The sequence below is a fragment of the Ammospiza nelsoni genome, chromosome 7 (genome assembly GCF_027579445.1).
Source record: "Ammospiza nelsoni isolate bAmmNel1 chromosome 7, bAmmNel1.pri, whole genome shotgun sequence".
NCBI lineage: Eukaryota > Metazoa > Chordata > Aves > Passeriformes > Passerellidae > Ammospiza > Ammospiza nelsoni.
Genome location: NC_080639.1, coordinates 32,202,275 through 32,225,805, shown reverse-complemented (window position 1 = coordinate 32,225,805; position 23,531 = coordinate 32,202,275). Strand labels below are relative to the sequence as shown.

The window sequence follows — 23,531 nt, the reverse complement described above, 5'->3', positions numbered from 1 at the left end:
TGAGTAATGGTACCTCTTGTTAAATTGGAATTAAGGAAATATTTATAAAAAGAGTTTCCTTAGTGGGAGAAATTACAATAAAACACAGCCCTCAAACCTGTCTTCAGTGATGTGCGAATGAGCATGACATGAGGGAGATAATTTTACTAGCTTAGAAGAAAATTTAAGGAGAACATTTTACTGGCTTCTTCTGCAGTGCAGAAGAAAATTTGTAATTGTGAATTGTCTCTTCCACTACTGCCATCAAGAGCAGAAGGAAAAAAAGAGACTTTCCTCCATTAAAAGCTTCTAGGGAAGATGAAGCATCATTCCTGCTAGACTGCTGAGTGCACACACAGCTTTGGGATTGGAAGTGGTGACAGTGTTGGTGTGGAGATGATGGAAATTGCCCCGTCTCTGGGTGAACGTCAAAGGAAAGTCAGCTGCTGGTGTGGAGGTTTTTTGCAAGACTCCTTAGGAGATACGGCATGTGTGCACCTCATTCTCTGCTGTGAAAGCACAGGGCTCTCCTTCCCCATCCACTCATCTGGAGGCTGTGTGGTGGGAGGGACCAGAAGGCAACGGAGCTCACCGGCTGTTTCTGTGGTTGCTGCTGTTCTGTTTGTTCTTGCTAGGCAGTGCTTTCTGTCAGGAAGAGCAGAAATAGGGAAGTTTCCAGGGGGAAAGTGCTGCTTACAAGGCATCCTGCACTGATGAGAGGCCCTTGCTCCTGTTCCATCCAGGGCTGCCCAGCTGCGTTTGTGCAGAGGCAGCAGGATGAGCCCCCAGGCTCTGCCTCCCCTCTGGCTGCAGCCCCTCTTCAAAGGCTTTCCTCAGCAACAAATTCCTGTAGTAACCTGGTTGAGTCTTTGCTCAGGCCAGACCTGTTACATATCCTTGTTTTCCCCCTCACTTGTTGTGTCTGTTGCATGGGTGGTTCACTGAAACTCTCCATTCACAACACCCCTTCCAAGCACCCATACTGATGTCCCTTTTGTGGAGGGTTACTGGGACAGGTTTTGCTTTGAGTCAGAGCATAGAACACTAGCAGGTTTGCCCCTGAGCTGTATCTAACTTGCTCTCCAAGCAGCTTTGGCTCCTCAGTTAAATTTTCCTGAGCAATGTTTCCTGCCCCTGCTCTGAGCCAGGCATGGAGAACACTCCATGGAAGCTGTGTCCTGGATGATGTTCTGACTGGAATAGGGCAAACACCACAACTCCATCTTCTGTCATCCCCTCCTTCCAAAAGTCCTTCAAAGCTGTTTCAATAATGCAGCCAAACCTGTGCTGGTGGGAACTGAAGGTTTTGTTGTGTTTCAGTTGTCTCAGTCCAGCTTAAAATGAGTTGGTGTAATTATGATGTACAGTGTGCCCCACTCACTGTACAAACGGTGTGAGTTTCCTCTTGAGAATGAAAGTAACTTTGGCCACTACTTCTGTCTTTTATATTGCTTTAAAATAATTCTATTTCCAGTGTTTTTACTAACAATTTCAATAATTTTTTAATGATCTGTTATATTTTAATTAAAAGGTCATATTCGAAGGCTGAAGTCTATTTTTATGTGTATAGAATCTGTTTCTGGAGTGCCTTTGTTCATTAAAATCAGAGGATTAAAATAGAAAAAATAGACAAGGGAAATGAGGCATATTATACTGCTACTTTCATGTTTGGTTTTGAAGGTAAAACTGTATCCAAATGATAATTAGGCTTTGCCCTCAAAATGGCCTTGCTACAGTACATGGACTGATGGAAGCAGCTCTGGGATTTCTTCCTTTCTGGAGTTAGAGAATTCCCATCTGAGTAGGCTCAATGTCTCCAGCCACTCTGCTAAAATAAGATTATCATCCCTGAAAGCTGGATGTGTGGGAGATGGAAATTCATCTGTGAGGAGTTAGAGACATCCCTTGGAAGGCACTGACAGTGGAATTGATTTTGCATTGGAAAATGATTACTAAGAAAAACTACTCTATACATTAAAACTTTGGATTTCAGCCTCAGCAAAATTACATCATTGCAAAACTCAATTTATTTTTCAATGCTTTTATCCACAATTTTAAGGATGTTTTGTTTGGCTTTTTTTTTTTTGAACTTAAAATACATGTTTTGCTTTGATATGCAAAATGTGTTTTCTACATCCATTAATCACATCCACTAAATTACAGAATATAGTGCCTCTGGTGGGAGAAATGAAATTACCCAAATATATTTGGTAACTTTCCTCTGTCAGAAGACACTTTTCATCTCTGAGACTGGTGGCTGTTCTTCACATGAGCCCATTTTCAGGACAAACCAGCATTTATTCACCACTTGGGCACAAAGCATTTGCTGGCTGCTTTGGGGCCCCGTGAAACTTAGAGAGGTTGTATCTCAATTCTTTGTCCATCCCTGCATCACTTCAGTTTTCTGTGCTGTGACTTAATTACTGGTTCCCAGATGTGCAGAATGGCTGATCCTCTTCAAATCTTCTAAGCTCTGTCAATAAGGAATGGTTCCAGGTAGGTAGGCAGATCTGCTCTGATTGTACAGTGGGATAATCAACCCAGGTATCACTGTGTTAGCTCAAAACCTGTTTTGAACTGATGCTCACATTTGCTTTTAGACTTTATTTTTTTTGTTTTTGAAAGGATAGTGTCCAGGTGATGTAAGGTAGGTTTGCATGGTTCTGTGTGCAAGTACTGAAGTGCAGGGAAATTAAAATGCAGTGCTTTTCACAGTACTTCAACTTGATTAGGACTTGAGTGGGACTTTTGGTACTGATTTAAAATAAGTCATCTCCACTGAAATAAAGAGACTTAATTTAGGTGCTATAAAAAGCATCACCCTGAGAAACTGCTGAGGACTTCAGAGCAGATCTGAAATCCATCCATGGTTCCGCATGATTAATTCAGGATGTGTGAACCCTTACAAAGTACCTACAGTACAAACAGAGGGTACACACTCAAAATCAGTAATTCACAATAAAAAAAAAAGGAGCTGATTGCCTATAAACATGAATTATTTTAATCCTCTTTTATGATTGCAAAATGGTGCACCTCTGAAGTTTCTGTGAAGCTCTTTTATTTGGGGAAGAATTTCTTTGAATTCTAACCTTAATAGATTAGAGCAGAGTCCAAATTCAAAACTGATATGCAAAATGCATTTCAAATTATTGACTTGTCTTCAGGTGCAATTTTTACCTTTGATTTGAACCTGTGGCATCTGCTCAAGGTCAATGCAGAATTCATTTACATTTTTAAAGCCCCTTGTTTTTACCATTTTGAGGTTTTGGTTGTTGCTGTGGGAAGGTGAAGGAGCATCACCTTGCTAGGTTTGTTGTGCTCTATTTTAGTTATGCAGATGTTCATTGTGGTGAATAAAGTTTTAGTATAACATAATATTTCCTTGTGAATGGTGCAATGACCCATAATGTGCTTCCTTCATTCAAAAAATACAATATTAGCTCAAAAGAACAGGTGAATAGAAAAGAGTTTGGTCCACTTGGTCCACAAGAGCAGAGAATTGTGAGGATTTCTTTTGATTGGCAGCACTGCCTGTTTTTGGCAAATCCGTTTTGATGCCAGCTAATAAATGTTGCAGCATTAAATCCTGGAGATTATCAGGTGTTTGGAGAGTATGAAAATCATCTTTGCATTGTGCATTGTGGGCTGGAGGCAGTGCAGAGCTGCAGGAGGTGCTGAAGGCTCTGGGAGAGCTCTGGGTGATTCCCACAGGGACAAACCCCAGGGGTCAGCCTGGGCTCTCTGCTGTGGAGCTGAGACAATCTTAACAGGTCCACAGGCATTTGAAGATCATTAAAATGATGTCTAGATCTTACTATTTAAGTTTGGTTTTTGTTTGGTTGGTTGGTTTTTTTTTTGTGTTTTTTTTTTTTTTTTTTTGCATACATTGTCGTTTGACCAGGAATTAGCTTCACAACACAGCATTGCTCATAAATAATTTTTTTTTTTATTCAATCCTTTCAAAAGACAGCTGTGTGCACTTATGTATGTTTAGAAATGTTGGAAGTTATTCTTATGGCCGCAGACATTTGATAAAGCAGAATGATTTGGCTTGAACTTTCCAGTTCTTCATGGTCACTGTAGTTAACAGAACTATTTACAGCTCTAGACAGTAAAATTCCAAAGCATAGAAAATGAGAATTGTGGAAGGGAGGAGATAGAGTTCTATAGTGTCTGTAAAATGGGCAGGTAAAGATGAGAGACAGTGTAGAGCTTTTGAAGAAAAGGAGATAATTTAAAGTCTCTTCTATCAGTGTTAGGGGTAACAAAACCAAGAGTAAGTGTAGAATAATGGGCTAAAATGGGAAGGGGAATGAAATTACAGTCACCTGCTACAGCCAATGTTCTCTGCAAATTATTCCAGTTTTACCAAACAGAATAAAAAAAATTAATTTATGAAGGAATTGAGTGGTAGGGAGGATTTTAGTATTTTGAAGAAAAGTCTTAAGACAGTATTGGCAATTTTCTAAAGGCTTGAGTGGCTACTCCTGAAGACTGAACATGGTTATTGCATTGTAAAGCAGCAAGACAGATGTATGAATCTAAGAATTATTAAAAACTCCTGGTAGTAATTGCAACTCAGGTGGTCATTTTTAATGCCTCATTTGTGAAGAATTGAGTAGACCAGGGTTCTGATGTTCCTTAGTCTTTCTTCTGCATGATTGCTTCTGTGGTAAAATGACAAAATGAAAAACCTTCTGAGGACTTAGGAAATGAGTAAAAAACCCGTTAAAATAGTGCCAAGTTAATTTTATTCTATTGGTATTATTTTGCTGAGATGGACAAGCACTCACTGTTAAAGCAAAAATCTTACGCTACTCTGAAATACACCACAAGCTGATTGCTGTTCTCAGTCTACTTAAAACTCGCTAAAGTGCTCTGATTTTCTGAAGCTTTATGCACCTACATTTGCCAGTCTTACAATATTTTTGAATTTCTGAGTTTATGTGTTTTGTCTTTTAATTTTTTTCTTCCCTGAATTTTCCATTCTTTTGGTATAAAAAAACTATGATACCAATTTGGATATAGATGTAGACAGAAATCTGAAAATTAAGATGAGAAACTTGTAAATAAGAGTAAAAAAAAAGTTGAAATGCACTACATAGTGACATTTTGCCTCTCTTCATTTGTAGATAATCCTGGTTCTTCTGGGATGGAAATTTTCCATACTCCATGTATTTTATTCTCCTTTGACCTTGTATCTTCTCTGTCACCTGGTTCATTAAACAGCAGCCAGGTTCAGAGCCACTTATAACTGATAAAGGACTTCATGAAGTTTTACCCATCCTGTGATTATCAGTCTAATTTTCAGGTGTGGAAATTACTGTTGTAATCTCAGAAGACAGTGACCCATAAAAGGTGTAAAATCAGATCTATAATTGAAAGTGTGACATTATTTCTTTAAATCCACGTTTATGTGTTGGTGCCATCTGGCAGCACCCAGATCTGCCCTTGGTTAGGTGTCATTGACTGGCTGCTCAGGTACAGGCATCAGGACACGTGTGGGTCATGAAGATATTCTCCTCTGAGGTGAAAGTCGCCTTATTATAATTTATTTTTTCCATAAGAACAAAAGGAAAGGGTCACAGGGGAGGTAGAGCTGTTCATGGTTACTTGTGCTGTTTGAGCTGAGTGAATTTCCACTTTTCCTCCACTCCTATCTGACAAGGGTTTCAGAAACTACATTCAAGCCACAATTAGTTGTCCTGATGATTTATTCCACTCACCTGTAATTTACCAGTGCAGTCTGCAGATCAGCCTGGCTGCAGTCAGAGCACCCCCAATTGCACCCTCAGTTTGGAGCACAAGTGGAGGCTTAGGGAGATGTGCACGCTCATGAAGGGACCTGCCAAGGGTTGTTTGTGGCCCTTCCTCTCCAAGTGGCTGTAGTTGAGGCATTCATTTAATTCTCCTCTGTCCTGCAACAATAGCTCCACTTGTAATCTGAATAATATGTTTTTCTTGTCTTTGTAACCTTCAAATTAATGCAGTAATTACTGAGTGGCTGGAAGAATCAGAATGGGTCTCATTTTTTTAAAACAGCTTATGCCCCTTTCTTGCTTGGTATGCTTAAATCTTTGAAGTTGCAGCTATTAAATAAATTATTGACAGAAGCGCCAAGGGTTTCTTTCATTGCTCACTTGCAGGTTTACCTAAATATGCAACTAAACACCACAGGGAGTGCATAAAAAAACAGAAAATAAAACATTCTTACTGCAGTGCCTTGCAGTGTGTTGGCTACTGATGCAGATATATTCAGAGAGGGGTGGTACACTTGGGGTTAGATAGTGACTGGTAATGAGGCAGCTTTTGGATAAACTGCAATTTTTGATTCCCACTTCGTTAAGGGCACCCAGAAGAATTACTTTGTATATTTTTAGTAGCTTCTTGTTTAGGAAGTTGATGTATACAATTGCTGTTGTTGCAGTTGTACATTGCAAAACTCTTCATTATCTTCTTGGATGTTTTCAGATGTCTGCTATTTTTATTCATTTTTCCATTCTTAATAAACAATCCAGCTTTCTGCTTCTAGTAGGAAGTAAACACTCCTCCCAAATGCTCAGAATAAAATTACACAGGTAATAACATTATCAAGTCAAAATGTCAGACTTCTCTTTTGCAAAATCCTGTGTGCAGTATGAAGTATAAATAGAATAATGCATGCTTACTCCCCTTCTAGGGGAAGTAATTGAGCAATTACTACCAAAACTTTTTTTCCTAGGTCAGAAGAACATTTGTTACATTCCAACTGTGGTACATAAGAAACCATTTTGATACATTTTAATTAAGAACAATTTTAACAATGTAGATATGCAGTTGTTATACTGGATTTGAACCTTCAAATTCTTTTCCTATAAGATGTATTGCTTCAATTTCTCTTGCTGCATTGTGCTGAAACATCATGTAATTAAAGCATCATGTTGTTTCGCAGAACATTCTCTTGTAGACACGTAGTCTTTGTGAACTGATGAGATTAATACTTTTATTTCACTTTCAAATATGTGAAAAGTGATGGTTTTTGCTCTCAAAGGCTTCTGTGGAAAGCACTGATGGAAATAGTGCTCCATCATCAAATAGGACTGATTGGATTTTAGAAGCTGAGCTTTTTACTGATGTTAGTTTTCCTGACAAAATTAAAAAAACCCCTGTAATTGTCCCCATTAACCTCCAATCAAGTCTGGGTGAGCAGAGTGTGCAGAAAAAAATGCTTTGGGCTCCTCTGTTGCTAAGAGTGGGATGGAGTGATCTGTAAGCTTGTGATGAGCAGGAACACTGGGGGCAGAGGTGAGGAAGCACCAGATTTTCCACCAGCTGGTCCATCAGGCCAACTTGGGTCCAAGTCAGCTTTGTCAGAGCCACTTGTGGTTTGTTTTGCTCTTGGGGTTTTGGTTTTGTTTGGTTGGTTTTTGGTTTTTTTCATGCATTCTGATTGAGTGGGTGCAGAAGTCAGAAGGGATGGAGTGCAGTCGCTGGGTTTTGTTTTCCCACTCAAGGTGCTGCAGAAGAGCTACTTCAGTGCTGTTTTGGTGTATTTATTTTATTTTCAGTAGCCTGTGCCTAGGAAAGAGCCACAGGGATTTGGCTGCACATCTCCACACCCTGTGATTGAGGAGCTGTTTCCTCCAAGGGCCGCTTTAGCCGGAAATCACAGGAGCAGCTTGCAGCCAGCTGCTGGCTTTGCCACTTGGCGTGTGTCAGGTCAGCTGCAAGCAGCTTTGCTGGTTTCAATTTTAATATTCCTCAAAATTTTTATCCGGTGGGAACAGCTAGAGCTGCCTAAAGTTGCAATCTCAGGAGTTGTAACGTAGCTGCTTCCAGAAAATTTCATAAGTTGTTTACACAGTGGAGACAGGGATGTAAAAGATTATTCAGTTACTCAGGGGGGAATAAGGAGCATACGGTGCTGTGAGCTGCAGAAAACAGGAGGTAACCCCACAGGTATCAAATCAACACAAAATGTGAAGAAAGAAATTCTCCTGCAAAAGTCAGGTATTAACTACACCAACACTTTTGTTACAGCTCCCTTTATGTGAATTAGCTGAAACCCAAACTCTTGGCGAGTTTCCATCAGTTTGAAAATACATTTGTTAATCACTGCCACTTATCTGTGATAAAATCCAGACTTCTGTTCTGTGGGTGGTTTGTTTGCTTTAATTTGGGGTTTTTTTCTCCTGTTTTTGCTTTGAAAGTGGTTTGTATTTTATGAACATTCAAGATTACCTGTGAACCCATTTTTGCATGGCATGAATATGGGAAAATTCCTTTTGTAGCTTATTAATGAAGTTATTCAATTTAGTTGGCCATATCGGTCTGGATTCTGACTTCTAGCAGCTTGTTTTTGAGTACACACTGAATATGTTTATTCATTCTTGTTAAAAGCTAAGCAAGTATTTAGAAAAAGGAAATGAAGGTTGACACTTTTTAAGTTATTAATCTGGGGAATTATGGAGTATCACAAGAATCCCTTTTATTTAAGGCCTATGGTATAAAAAAAAGCCATAGTGGTACAGCCTGTCTCATAGCCCAACACCTTCATTTGAGTCAAATATTTGCCTCCAGACATTTCAGTCGGAGCTGTTGAAACGGATCTGAAGGAATTATTTGGCTCTTGTATTAAAGCTCAGAGCCAAGGAGAGGTTTTGAGCTGAGTGCCTGTTGTGAGTGCTGGATCTGTAGACAACAAATGATCTTCCAGAGCATTAATGGAAAATTCAGTGACAGGGCTGCTTGGAACTTGTCATCCAATGATGAAATCATTGAATGAAATCATAAATCATTACATGTTTAGTGTAACAGCTCTGCCAAAGGCAGGTACCCCCTTCTACATTGGTACAATCTTTCTCTTCTATCTCTGTTTATCAGAACTCTAATTATAAGTCTTCAAACTTTTAAATGGCAAGAAACCCAAAATAAATAGATATGATGTGTTTTATAGAGCTCATCCTTGCTTTATTTGTCATTTGTCATTGGAATCATACAGAAAAAGACATTACTCGGGGGAAAATGAAAGGTGCCATTCATTTCTTTCTCTGAGTCAAAACTGCTAGTTTGGATGGATTTCTGCCAAAATTTCTAAGACAGTGATATGCTCTCACCTTTATTAGTAAAAATATTAAAGCATACAGGGAGTGCTTGACAGCATCACTGCTTTTCTTGGCACCATTATTATATTGCAGTTTATTATAATAAACTGTAATATAATTGCAATTTTGCCAATAGGAGCACCTTGACTCTTTTTGGGTGGCTCACATTTCCCAAAGAAACATAGTGGATAAAGGGCCTTTGAGGTGTTTAATGCAGATAGGTTTGGCCATTAGGTAAAATGACTTTGCAGGGAAAAAAAAGCTGGATTTTTACATTATCTGGAAGTACTGAAAAAATCAATGAATGTGGTAAAACAGCCAAAAAATTCCTGATGTTTTTTTTTCCTCCTAGTACTAAATTTGCTTTTTAATTGAGTGCAATATATGTAAAGAGATGATTTTGTGACCCATTGTCTTTCTATAAATTCTTTTTTATAAGCTCTAGATGTGTGTATGAGTGTTGGAAAAATGTGATGTCCTTAGTACGGTGAGAACTTACACTGTTTTAAAGCAAAATGTGATCTTGGCTCTGCTGGGTCATTATATATATGTATTAACTCTATATAATGTAGCATAATGTATTACATCTACCAATTTCCTTATCACCTCTCTGGTCTTTTTATCCTAAAAAAAGTGCAGGAAAAAAACCCCATATCTTCATTTCTGATCATAGAATCATAGTATTTTAGTGCTTTAAATAGAATTCCATTTCCTGGAAAAGCAGGTAATTTAATGGTGAAGCAGACTGGGGAAAATGAAATTATAAATTTCCAATTAGAATCCAGTGATTCTGACTGAGTAATTTTGCTTGCTATACTTTTGTTAACAAAATATTTACATAAAGAGTTGCTGGTTTCCCATTCTCACCTGAGCTTGGCAAAATGTAACTTTCTACTGCTTTAGATCCCTCTAAGCACAGAGATTTTGTTTGTGTTCCCTTTTCTGGTACTGGAACTCCTTGGTTAATTAACATTTTTATTTGTTTATTGGAATTTTGACTTCAATAATATTTATCTCTGTATATATTCAGTGATATGTGCATGTGTACATATGTATGTGCACAGTCTTATTAAGGCACATTTGGATTTAAACTACTTGTTTTATTTGCATGTGATTTATATGTAAATCTGAAAACAAATAGAAAAATCCTGATGTAAATTTGCAAAATAATCTTTGCGAATGTATTTCATAGGTTGATAAATCTTGATTTTATCTCACTCATCTAAAATAGTTTCTGTCAGATCCATTCTCCAGGACTGTTAAATGGCATAAAATTAAGCATGTGTACAGATACCTGAACAGTGAGAAGCTCCAAAAGTTGATTTTGTTCTTTCTGCTCTAACAGTGAACTTACTTGAAAGTCATGCACCAGTGCAGTTTTTTACCATTAAAAACAGGGGCACTGTGTTAAATTTAAATTGTAAAATTATGTGGCACAGATCTGAATATGACTTTGACATTGCTGCAGTTTGGTAACCTTTGCTGTTTATCTAACCTTCAGTGAACTGCAGTGTTGTGTTGTCAAGCAGATCTGTTTATTAATGCTGAAATTGTTGATGTCAGTCTTAAAGATCATTTCTTATGGGACCTTGCCAGTATATCCGGAAATAAAAATACATTTTAAAGCCTTTTTTTATTTAAGCAATCAGGCAAAGTATAATTTTGTTTCTGAGCAATGAAAAGTACAAATTCCAGCAGCAACTTTGGTATATCTGTAGAAAAACCTATAGGTATGCAACATGGATAGCCTGTATTCATTTATTTTTTAAGTCCTTTTTTCTTGAGATATGTTATTTTACTTGGGGGATTGTGATAAGAGGGGAAGACATATTTTACTATCTTGTGACATTTCATTAGACTTGGGATCAATAGAAATATGTGAAAATACCTTTATGGCCATAAATGCCTGTGCTATTTATGTGTTTATGCAGACTTCTTGTGTTACATCATAGTAACACAATGGATAAATTCATGTTTATGCCTGCTGCTTTGTCATCTTTTTCTGTCCTTGGCCTTACTTGTTTAGTGAAATACTCCTAAGAATTTTCTTTAATTCTGGCAAAGTAAATGTTGATTTCCTGTAGAAATGGTGCATGGGCTCATTGGAAATTGCTTGCTTCATTTCCATGTAATCTCCCAGGCAATGTTCAAGTTACAGAGGTGGCTTTTCCTAATCAAAGGTCTCATTAGCTTCCAAATGAGACTGGTGTGAGGAAAAGAACACGTGGCATGGTGTGAGTACTGGGCTTTGGTCTGGTGAGGACACAAGGAGCACAGCCTGAGGTCAGGGCAGAGCTGTTGGTGAGCTCAGCCCCACAAGGAGTGTGAGACTCCTCTGGACAACCTTCTGTCTGGAGCTCAGATTTGCAGGGCACGTTGGAGTCCTATTTAATAAAGCAGTTGTTCATTAGCTGTCATCCTCAGGAAATTGCAGAGATCCCCAAGGGTGGCTTCCTGTAGCTCTCAATGTCCCTCCATACTTCTGTCACCTCAAGATGCTTCCTCAGGTCTTGTCAGAACTTTGTTATTCCCCCCAGCTCTCCAGGTGTTTCTGCTGGACTGGAGGGAAAGAGTACAGTATTTTTACTTCCAAAACTTTGTTAGAAACAAACTAGAAAAGATTGTGAGCCCAGGGTGGAAAGGGATAACTGTGAACAGGGGTTTTTGGACTGGGGAAGAGATGAGGATCTGACTCCATGTTTCAGAAGGCTTGATTTATTATTTTATCATATATATTAAATTAAAACTATACTAAAAGAATAGAAGAAAGGATTTCATCAGAAGGCTAGCTAAGAATAGAATAGCAAAGAATGATAACAAAGGTTTGTGGCTCGGGCTCTGTGTCCAAGCCAGCTGACTGTGGTTGGCCATTAATTAGAAACAACCACATGAGACCAATCACAGATGCACCTGTTGCATTCCACAGCAGCAGATAATCATTGTTTACATTTTTCCTGAGGCCTCTCAGCTTCTCAGGAGGAAAAATCCTAAGGAAAGGACTTTTCATAAAAGATGTCTGTGACAGATAACAACTCCGAAATGCTGAGGCTCAGTGAAGTTGCCTCTGATGGTGGCATTGCTCCTCTCCATGACCGTGCCTTGCATTCAGCTCAGCTTGCAAAAGCAGGAGTTCCCTTGCCTGCTGCAGCTTCACTCTACATTGTGACTGCTGCTTTTTTCAGATAAAACCCTCTTCTGTCATCCATTATTACTTCATTCAAGTCTCCCTCTGCCCCAGCTCCTCAGCAATGCTTATGGCAGTATTTTCCATGGCCTGTGTTCTCTGTAGTTTCTTTAATATTGAGAACTGTGATAGTTTACTTCCCCCCCTCCCTGTTTGAATGCTACTGTGTTAGTGATGGGCACAAATTTTCCCTTCTCTTTTGATCAGTTGTGCTGATCCATCTCTGCTTTTGTATTTATTACATGCAGGAATAATGACCTGAGGTTTAAACTCATCTGCTGGGATTAGACCTTGAACAAGGGTTTCAGCAGAATGCTTTAGAAGTTAAGCTTTTACTTGTTTGTCTAGTGTAATAGCTAGCTCATTGTCTCTGAGTAAGTGTTACAAGGTACACTGCAAAATGAGTGGGAAGATGTGGAATGTGTTCTTAATGCTGGCCATAATACATAAAATAGATTCCATAAATGTTTCTGGGTTGGTTTTTTTTTGTTAGTAGTTGGAACTAAGGGTGTTGACTAAGCTGTTCCAAAATACCCCAAACAACCAAGATCCAGTTCATGAATGGACACTTGCAGGTCCAAGGAAAAGATCTCTCTACTTAGAGCAAAAATGATCAAGCTGAAAGAAAGCACAAAGTGTTTTTTAAGTTTAATAACCAGTGTGAGTGATCAACACTTCTCAGAATGACTTATATGCGCGCATTTGTTTTATTTTTCCTGAGGAGGGGTGAGTTTGGGTTTGTTTTGGTTGTTTTGGTCTGGGTTTGTTTTCACTTAGGCTATACAAAAGGATGGCTTTGTTCTACCAGAGCACCACAAAGAAATAAAAATATGAAGAGAGATTGTTCCCATATCCAAACCCTGCACCTTCTCTGAGCAGGGTAATTGCTAACAAGCTGCTCTCTTTTTAAAATGCCGGTTATCAATAGAGCTGACAGAATCCTGAATTCCTCTGAAAGTGGCATTTTACAGTGACTCTGAAAAGAAGTGCCAATGTTTTCATGAATAAAGATATTGACCGGGGAAAGCAATTGTGTGACCATAATCATTGAGACAAGAACTGTAGCAACGGGATCTTATAACACAGAGGATTATAAAGGGAACATGAGGGATGAAAATGATAGGTATTTATGCAAATGGATTAGAACTATCCTGTGCCACTTTGTGGATCTGTCTTTTAATCTCTCTTGCTATCTAGGCCGTGGGATTAGTCAAAAACAGCTGGAATGGAATGGACACAATCACTTAATCACAAAATCAGAAGGCTTGCTGGGGTAATTTCCCTTCAAATAGAACACTGCAAACCCAGGGCAGGTAGTACTTAATATCTTGTAGTTGCAAGCCCAGCTCCACAAAGAGCTTTGGAAAGACTACAATCTTTCCATTATAAGTGTATTGAGTCTGTCTTTTAAAACATCTGAAATGTGACGTGAAATTATTAGTCTTTTTTTTTCTTTTGTCACCTTTTCTTTATGTTTGGGGAATGCAAATGGCAAGAGTTTAATGAAGTGATGTTGTTGTGATTACATCTGAGCTGCAGAGTGAGACTCATTCTCATTCCTACTGCAAAGCAAATTACGTTTGCTTTTCCTACTCTAATGCACTTTGCCCCTGAAATTCTTGCCAAAATAAGGAGGGGACTGTGATTCTCCTTAGTGCTTTTCTCTGTAGGCTTTGTCCTGGTGACAGAACAAAAGAAAAAAAGACAAAAGAAAGCAGGTGATTTATTCAGAGCATCAGAAGATGCCGTGCTGGCAGAAACTGCTACAGCCCAAACCAAGCTCCTCTAAGATCTTTCACCTGTCTCAACACAAAACCTGGCAAGCCCCAGACACTGCTGGTGGGTTTTGTGTTCAAAATAACCACAGTCCAGGGGTAAACACCAATGTGCATCTGCAGACCTGGACTGTCAGGCACAGCAGCTTGGTAAAGTTCACTCTGGACTGCAGAAATGGTGGCAGAATCTCTGCATTCAGTTTGAGCTGAACCCAGCAGAAATAGTTAAAGCTGCTTGAATTCTTGTTCTTAGCTTTATTATAGTGAAATGCATATTTTCTGCATTTATCAGCTGAGTTGATGCAGCATGAGCAGAAGCTCTATGAGAAAAAGCAGGTTGGTTTGTCAGGGTTAGCTTGTCTCTGAAATTTGGGTTTCACTCCTTCTCCCAAAGGGAATGCTGCATTTTAACTACCCAATGTCCTCTGGAAAAGCCTGGCAGAGGCACTCAGAACTCCTCAGGCTTTACCCAGTGCCCTTCCACATTTCTGCTCCCACCAGGCATTCTGCTCTTGCTTCTGGCATGATTTCCATGGTGGAAATTGAGCCGTGCTTTACACAAAGAGTTCTCCAAGAAGTCCAGAAAATGCTGTTAGGATAATTCAGAAACCTGACTTACTAATGCAGCATGCTATGCCAATATTTTCTGACCTTTTGTTCTCTTACAACAACCTTAGTTGTACACACTTGCTGGAAAAATTATGTCTTAAAGACTTTTTATCCTCATTGATTAACAATAAAATTGTGAGACTCGATGAGCTTCAGGAAGGAAGCTGTGATTTTTTTTCTGGTCATGCTGCTTACAAGAAAGATTGTAAGTTTGTTCAGGTAGAAATATGGAAATATTTGCAAGTTTTTTGTGCATTCTTCTACTACATCTCTTAATTCTGAGTGATTCTTTTTCTCAAATCAATATCCCCAATACTACTTAAAATATGTGCTTGCATTTTTGGGTCAAGGGATAAAAAATATTTTTATTTGAAATAAATCTAGCTGAATTTAGTTTCATGTTTTTATTTCTGTTGTAATAGGAACTTAGGTCTTCTTTTTAGAATATGGTGTAATGCAACCATTATGGAGGCAATGTCATGGTTTTTGTATTCTAAATATAAAACATCTGTGTCAGAACCTGTATTTTATTTAAAAATAGAGAACAAATAGAGAACTGCTGAATGAGACTACAGCCTTTTAGGGTTACTGCATTGGTGTATCAGGGCAAAGAGAGTGCCATGGACTTGTGGAAGGCTTTTGTCACTGTCCCACATGACCCTGACAGGCCTGAGAGATGAGCCTGTGTTCAAGTTCAGCAAGGCCTGGTGCAGAGTCCTCCATGTGGATGTGGCAATTCCAGGCACAAATAAAGGCTGGGCAGAGGATGCAACCCTGAGGAGAAGAACTCTGGAGATGCTGCTGAATGAAAAGCTCAGTGTGACCCAGCCAGGTGCACTTGCAGGGCAGGGATCAGCAGCATCCTTGGCTGCATCCTGGGCTGCATCCATCCCCTCTGGGGCAGCAGGGCAGAGATCAGCAGCATCCTGGGCTGCATCCATCCCCTCTGGGGCAGCAGGGCAAGGAGGGGGCTCTGCCTCTCTCCCCTGCTCTGGTGAGACCCCTCCTGCAGAGTTGGATCCAGCTCTGGGGCCTGCAGGGTAAGAGGGGTGTGGGCCCTGTTGGAGGGAGTCCAGAGGAGGTCACAAAGGTGCTCAGGGGCTGGAGCACCTCTCCTGCACAGACAGGCTGGGAGAGGTGGGGCTGTTCAGCCTGGAGTAGTGAAAGCCCTGTGAAAACTTTAGAGCAGCTTGTAAAGGGGTTACAGGAGAGATGGAGAGGGACTTTTTACAAGGGCTTGTAGTGACAGGACAAGGGAGAATGGCCTCACACTGAAGGGACAGGCTTACATCAGATATAAGAAGGAAATTCTTCACTGTGAGGATCTGGAGCAGGCTCCTGGGAGAAGCTGTGTGTCTCCTGCCAGTGTTGAAGGCCAGTCTGGATGGGCTTTGAGCAAGATGGTCCAGTGGAAGATGGGGCTTGGACTGAGCTGATCTTTAAGATCCCTTCCAACCCAAACTGTTTGTGATTCTGTGCCACAGATTGTGGTATTCAAAGCCATGTCTTGCTGCTGCTTCAGATTTCATGCCTGTAGTGAATCAGTTCATCATCAGCCTGAGAACTGTGTTTGGAGATGGACTATATATCTAGAAAACAGCCTAGAAGAGGAAGGGTGCTTCAGCCTATTTAAATAATATTTGCTTTTAAATAATATTTGCTGGATGTATTTTTTTTCAGCATTTCTCTCTGAAATACCTTATTTTGCAGTGGTGAGTGGGATTCAGCACAGAGGGCTGCGGAAGGGTTGAAATGACTCATTTGTCCTCTGACAGCCTCAACCTGTCCTACCTCCCACACCCAGTCCCTGCAGGTTTTTAGTTTAGCCTTCCTTTTGGATCCTTTAGCCTTTCTTTTGGTTCCTTTAGCCTTTCATTTGGTTGCAGGATTTGCAGTCCCTGTGGTGCTGTATCGCACATATGGTGCATGCTTTTGTAAGACCTGTGTTTTATGGGTCTTTTCAACAGAAAGTGGATGGAGACAATCACAGAGCAGGAACTTTAGGCTTTGTCCTTGAGTGCTGGCAGGCTCTTGGTAAATGTGGTCTCCAGAATTTGGCAGCAGCAGCAATTGCAACCATTGGAACCTCTAACATCGGTGTACAAGGATTTTGTGCAAGCAGTGTTTCATTTTTCTCTGTTTAGCTGTGTTTTAGTAAGGTATTAGTCACGAATTGCATTCAGAAATATGTATTACTTGAGGATTGTTTTTGACAACAATGCAATTAAATGGTTTGTGAAAAAGCTGCTATAAATAATGAGAAAACTTGCAATTGTATTATTCTTAGTGCTGCCATTTTCTGATTCATTAGAGTTAGACTGTAAAATCTATAAAAACATTATAGGTAGTGTTATATATAAACCACCATATTCAAGAGCTGGTGTTTTTTCAAACCACATTAATAGAAGAGCCTATTTAGGAGATTAAATGCTTAAATCTCCATCTGTGTCTGCATTGTTGTCATGTGCCAGTTAGCAGATAGTTATGGGGAAACTACATGTTTTCAAAAGCTTCTCATTGTATGGCTCTCTGTGGTGTTTCCTCTTGAAGGGCTCTATCTTCTTGTCACACTCAGAAATCACAGCTTCTGCCTTGCCAGTGATACACAGCCCAGAGGTCTCTTTAGCTGCCTTTTGCTTGTGGCCATTTCAAAGCAGCACGAGGCTAAAAATGTTTTATTGTTGAAGGACTGCAGCTTCCACTGTTTTAAAACTTTGTAGGCTACAGCCCAAGAGTTGCATTGGTTCGCATCAAAAAAGTTAATTGGAGATGCCCTCGATAGAGACTGTGCTATGAACTCACTTCATTATAGTAATTTTGCTAATATTTCATTTAACTTAATTTCAGTTTTTCTTCATATTTTATCAATATTTCTAATATTTCAATTTTCTAATACTGTGTTCAGTGACTTCATGCCTTACAAGAATGCTGTTGCTCAATAATATCATCATTACTTTAATAATTTCCAATATAATAATTTGATACAACTTGTGATTTTTATCCAAATATTAAAACCAAATATCTTAATTTGAGACAAATTCTTCTTTTTATGCCAGTCTCCAAATTTTCAGCTAGCTGGAAACTCTCTTCTTTCTCACTGTGGGTACCATTAAGCTTTGTATGCTCAGTACTTGATTCATCTCTTTGGTATTCTCCTTGCAGAAATTTGCAGAAGTATTTAAAGTGAAGCTTTATTTTTAGAAACTGAACAATATTCATGTCCGAAGAGAAGAACCTTGTGAATAATAAGGACTTGGTACATTTTTTAGGAGCTTTGGCACATTCATCAAGTTGTCCAGCTTCTGTCATTTTAAGTCAGTTCTTTGGAATAGGGTTTCACAATGCTCTGAGGGAAACTAAAGTTTTCTCACCAGCACTTGGTTCTGTGAGCTTCTAGTTCCTGTCTTAAACTGGACTCTTTCAGATGTCATTTAAATAAGGCTAACACTGTGATGCTCTAGAATAAGTTTGTGTTTCCTAGACTGTGCTATTAAAATAATTCTTGCTTAAGGGAAAATCATAGCTTGGATCTGAGTTCACCTGCAGGACGCAGAAATTCTGTGTTTTTGCGGAAAAGCTGTGGATCCCTGCAATGTCTAAGGCCACACAGGCTGTGGTAATTAGCATTTCACAAGGGAGGAAGGAAAATGAGGGAAGCAGGCAGGCTTGGAAGTGGTTGGGGAGCAGGGGCAATGGGGTGGAGAAAGGAGATGGATGCCAGGAGTTCCTGTTTACACCATTTCTTCCCCCCGAGTGCTGAAGCCGTGGTAGGGGCTGCCCTGAGGGGACAGAATGGCTGCTCTGCCACTCTGGTGAGAGTAAAAATCTCAAAAATGAGCAGCCTCAAGTGGGCTTGGCAGCATGATGTGTCCAATGGGCAGGAGTGGGGACATTCCTTGCTGGGGGCTGTGACGCACTCAGGACGGCTGTGAGAATTCCCCGTGGGATTGCTTAGAGCCTGTGTTGGACAATTCCCCTTTTATTTTCTGGAAAAAAGGACCAGAGAGAGAAGGTGTCTTTTATAGGTAGAAATGAACTGGCAAGGAGTTAAAAAAACAACGTTTAAGAAGTTAAAGACACAATTGTTGCTGTGGGTGATGTGTGATGCTGAAGTAGCGCATGTGAGCCAAGAAGGCACAAGAAAATTGCCACTCTCTGTTAAGACTTACCCATTTCACACTCATTATAACCCAGAAATACAAAATGAAATAATGCGAATGTGAAAAAATTTTACCATGCTTCTGGAAGCTTGTAAAACATAGCATGAGGGGTTTTTTTGTTTTTTGGGTTTGTTTTTTTGGTTGTTTTTTTTTTTTTTTTTACAATCCTACCATACCATTTAATTATAGCAAAATAAAATTAAAGGATTTACCATAGCAAAAATTAGCATATTTAATTAATAATTCATCGCTTATTATTATTAATAATTGTTTATGAAATAAAATTATTAGTATGTAAAGGCACATGTAATTGTGGTAGAGAAACATTTCTGTCTGCCAAATCTAGATAGATAAAATACTGTTTTCTTTGAGGGAGTGTTGGGGTTGTAAGAAACAATTGCACTAGTTTTGTTATTGTGTTTTTAGCTGTTTATGTGCTGTTTGGTCTCAAACTGTACCATGAATGTGGGCAGTGCATTGCTAGGATTGAAAATATGTAAATGGTGCCTGGCAGGAGTTAAACGTGTAGCACGGAGGGTGGAGGCTTAAGTGCACTGGTACTTAGAGAAGCATTCATTTAACATTTGTTTTAAGCTGCTGTTGTTTTTTTATAACTAAGAGGGGAGCAGTTTACAGTTGATCTACTGCATAAAGAAAAAGAGCTTGTAGCTTCAGATGGAATAGATGCAGCCTCAGGCAGTTTTGCTAATGCTTTCTATTACAAATAAGTTTAATAGTGTGCATTAAAAAGGATATGTATTTAAACCTTTATGGTCCATACCATGTTAGGTGGAATTACAGTAAATTGCTACATTTCATTTCTGTAATTATCTTATAAACTGCTAGTTGATATTGTCCTGAAGTTTATGTTCAGGACATTTTAACACCAGTTGTATTTTGGACAGCTTGCATAACATCATTGGATTGTCTCTTAGGGGTACAAAATTGCATATATATATTAAAAAAAAAGAAAAAATCTATTAAAAAAGCATGAGAATTGCACACCTTTGGATGACTCTGTGTGCTGTGGAGAGGGGAGAGATCATGATCACCTCCCATGCACACTATGAGCATGCACAGAGCAATATTCCTGTTGCTAATAGTTTCGGAAATGTATGTTTGAGAAATGTGGTCTTTTCCTTTTATTTCACTTTTTTCCATTCCTGTAGGAACTTGGAAGTAACAGCCCTCCGCAGAGGAACTGGAAGGGAATTGCAATTGCGCTGCTGGTGATTCTGGTTGTTTGTTCACTCATCACCATGTCAGTCATTCTTTTAACCCCAGGTAACCTTCTTTATTTTATCTTCTTAAAGGTCTGTGATTCATAATGCAGTCATAAAGCAATGGATGTTAAAGTGTCTCTTGACTTGAAGCATTCTTAACTTGTGGCTGTTGTAGATTTGGTGCTGTAGGGACTTGGGAGCTGCTGGAGGCCTTGGGGAGCAGAAATATTTGGAGTTGGCAATATTTGGAGTTGGGAATCCTTAGGGTTGTGTCTGCCTTGAGCCTCAGCAAGTGTGAGCAAGAGTTTTTTGTTGGTTTTTTGTGTAATTTCAGATTCAGAGATGAGCTAAGAGAAAATTGTATTCCATGGAATGCAACTTCTCACTGAATCATGAATATGGATATTCCATCTGTACATGCACAAGTTCTTTCTTTCAGAAACAACAACGGAAAAGTAATGGCTCAGTCACAGAGAAAAAAAGGGAGAGGGCAAGAAGAGGTAGAAAAAAAAAGAGAAGAAGTAGACAAAAAGAGAAAACACTGCACAAGTTCAAAAAAAACCCCCAAACTTTGAATCCTTTTGCCAGTTTTAAAGTTGGAGTGTAAAGTACCTGATTTGCATGGCATGCCTGGATAGTAAATATTGGTCTGCAAATATTCTGCCATTGAAGTGCTCAGTTTGTGTAAACCAGAAAGTTAATGAAGCTCTTTTAAGTAAATAATGGTTCCAGGCTGTTTGGCCACGAGGTGAAATCACTGAGGGAAGCTGTGCATGAGCAAGTACAGCAGCACAGGGCTGCTGCTTTAGAGCAAGGTGGTGAGGATAAATAGAAAAGGATCAGAAAGCTTTGCTTGTCAGAGGGGATGAGGCAGCTGGAAAAAGAAGGCAGGAACACTATGGGATAGTCTGCTTCCTCTGTTTTGTATAAATATCTACTCCTTATGCAGGGTACTGTCCAAAATAAATGTTTGCTTATTTCCACTTAGATCAAGTTGAGAGAAATAAAAGCAAAGTTGTGCTGCTGTAGTCTCAGTGAATAGGAGCCTTCTTCAGGGAATAAGAAAAAAGAGATTTTGAGAGCGCATGGTAGTGTATCCTAGTACACTCTAAGACAGAAGACTGTTTTTTGTTTCAAGGAGGATGTTTCCCTTTTTTTTGAAGACTTATAAAATATCAAGTGTTTGCTGGAACCTACAATAATAACTTTCAGTTGTGGCTCTTATATCTACATGGAATTATTAATGATGTAAAAAATAAGCTGAAATCCTTGAAGGCACTCATGGAAACAGAATAAACAACCTAGGGAAATGTTAACTTTTTAAAAAAATATTATAAAAAAGCTCAGTGAATTACAACATCTCTGAGGCTGTTTCAAAATCCAGAGATCTTGGTTGAAAACTTGTGTAAGCTGGGACCTACATTTCAGTTGAAGTCATGCAAGTGGAAACTAGTTCTGTCAGCTCAGATGCTCTGAGATATCCCAGAGAGACTGTGAAGCTTGATAGGAAAACCTTTCTCCCAGAACAGTCTAGCTCTGCAAAACTGGGCTTTCCTGTGGCTTGGAAATGCTCACCATGGAAAGCTTTGGGGTACATGGTAGGATAGATCATTGCCCTGTTTTGGCCCTAATCATTGCTGTTCCCCCTTCACTTTCATTATTAATTTGTTTGATTATTATGAATTATTAGTGGTTTGGGAAGCAGATATTTTTCTACTCTAAGCATTCTGGCTGACACTTCTTTGTCATGAACATGTGTTAAGATCACTGTGGGATGTTCAGTATTTGAGGGGAGGAAAAGAGTAGAGACCTCCCTCACATCTGGCTGTTGTGAAGTGCTCAGCTCCAAGTTAATGCTAATTTGTTATTATAAATATTTGGGTTTGAAAATCCTTCTCATAAAATATAACAGGTCTGAATGAAGATATTCAGTGCAAATGTCCTTTGTTACCCTGGGATGTTTCAGTGCTCATTTCTGGTACTGTTTTGAGCATCAGAGAGTTCTCTCCCTATTTAGTTCTGCCTGTATGGATGGGTGCTTCTTAGATTTCATGTAAATTCCCCTAAACACTGTACATCATGCTGCTTCTTTTTATGGAAATGATGATAATTTCAGATGGTTATGGCTCAGAAGCATGATTGTTTCACTGGTATTTTTTGGAGGCAAAAATGTACTTACTGATATGCCAAACACAACAGCAATGATCTCTTTTGCCTGTAATTATTTACACATTGTTTTGTCCACAATATAAGAAACTCCTGGGTCTGTGTACACTAACAGCTGTCATTTGACTTCTCTCAGATTTTGAACAACAGCTTTCCTGCCTTTTCATAGAGGGATCAATGCTTCCATATGGGATAGCATGTCTTTAAAAGAAAGTGTAATTCATTTGCAAAAGGCTTCAAAGAGACTTTAGCTTCCACTAAAGATAGAAATATGCTAAAACTAAACAGAAATTCTTGATTTTCTTTTCGTATTATCTTTAATTACATGAAATATAACTTGACTATACAATACTAGGCAGGATTTTTGTTGAAATAAGAGATGTATTTTGGCCTGTTAGTATCTTGGCTTTTATTCAAATCTGAAACCTCTGTGTTACAATTATGTTTGTAGTTGGAGTAAATGTATTGTGCCAACAATATTAGTAACATTTCTGATTATTTAATCTTGCTTTTAATCTATGATAATACTCAGAATCTTTATAAATGTCTGAATGTTCTCAAAAAGAGATGGAAAAGTAGAAGAACAAATCATCCAGTGATATAAAACGTTAGTGGCAGAGTCTGAATGAACTCTCAGCCCAGTAACCACTTGTTGGGGCTTAGGAACTCTCTGTGAGCCCCCATGGACTAAGGAGTACATTAAATAAACCCCACTGCTCCCAGCAAGTAGAAATTGCTACACTGCTCCATACCTGGGAGTAGAAGGCTTGCAGGCAAATATCCCTGCTGGTTTTCTTCAAAATTAGAAAAGTGCAATGATAAAGAAAATGCAGAGATGCCAAAGAATGAAGTTGCCCTTGCTAATGCAGAGAACTGGAGTGGAAAACTTGGAAGTTTCAGAACAGGATCCTCTGTTCTCTGGGGCAACTGCATTATGAACCTAGTGAGTTTTGTTTAATATTTGGAGTAGATTTGGAGTAGACTGGAGAAATATTTAAGAGAAAACAAAAGAAAATACCTTGAAAATAATCTTATAAATAAATCTTTATATTGGGAATTAGTGGCCAATGCAGAGACACAGAGACATCCATGAGATTCCATCATTTGGTTTGTATGTCAGTATAAATATAACACAGGCACCTTTCTTCTGCTGCTTTTATTCTATTTTATGCTTTTGAGGTTTCACCTCACACCTGCATGTACTGAAATAGTATTGGGTAGATTTTAAGATATCAGTGCCTTTAAATCATTCCTGCCTTTGAATCAGCTTGTTCTTGCTTTGCATCCTGACAGTTCCACACTGTAGGAATTATGTGAAGACCTGTCTGATGAGCCACTGTTGACCTGTATTT

General features: G+C 39.0%; 1 protein-coding gene across 2 annotated transcripts in view; it reads left to right on the top strand.

Annotated features, from left to right (window-relative positions):
- DPP10 (dipeptidyl peptidase like 10) overlaps positions 1-23,531 on the top strand; it is a 245,701-nt gene that overhangs the window by 28,535 nt on the left and 193,635 nt on the right. For both annotated transcript variants that reach the window (XM_059475956.1, XM_059475955.1), the window contains exon 2: positions 19,960-20,074. In XM_059475956.1, the coding sequence (XP_059331939.1) occupies positions 19,960-20,074 (115 nt within the window). The remainder of the gene's footprint in view (positions 1-19,959; positions 20,075-23,531) is intronic.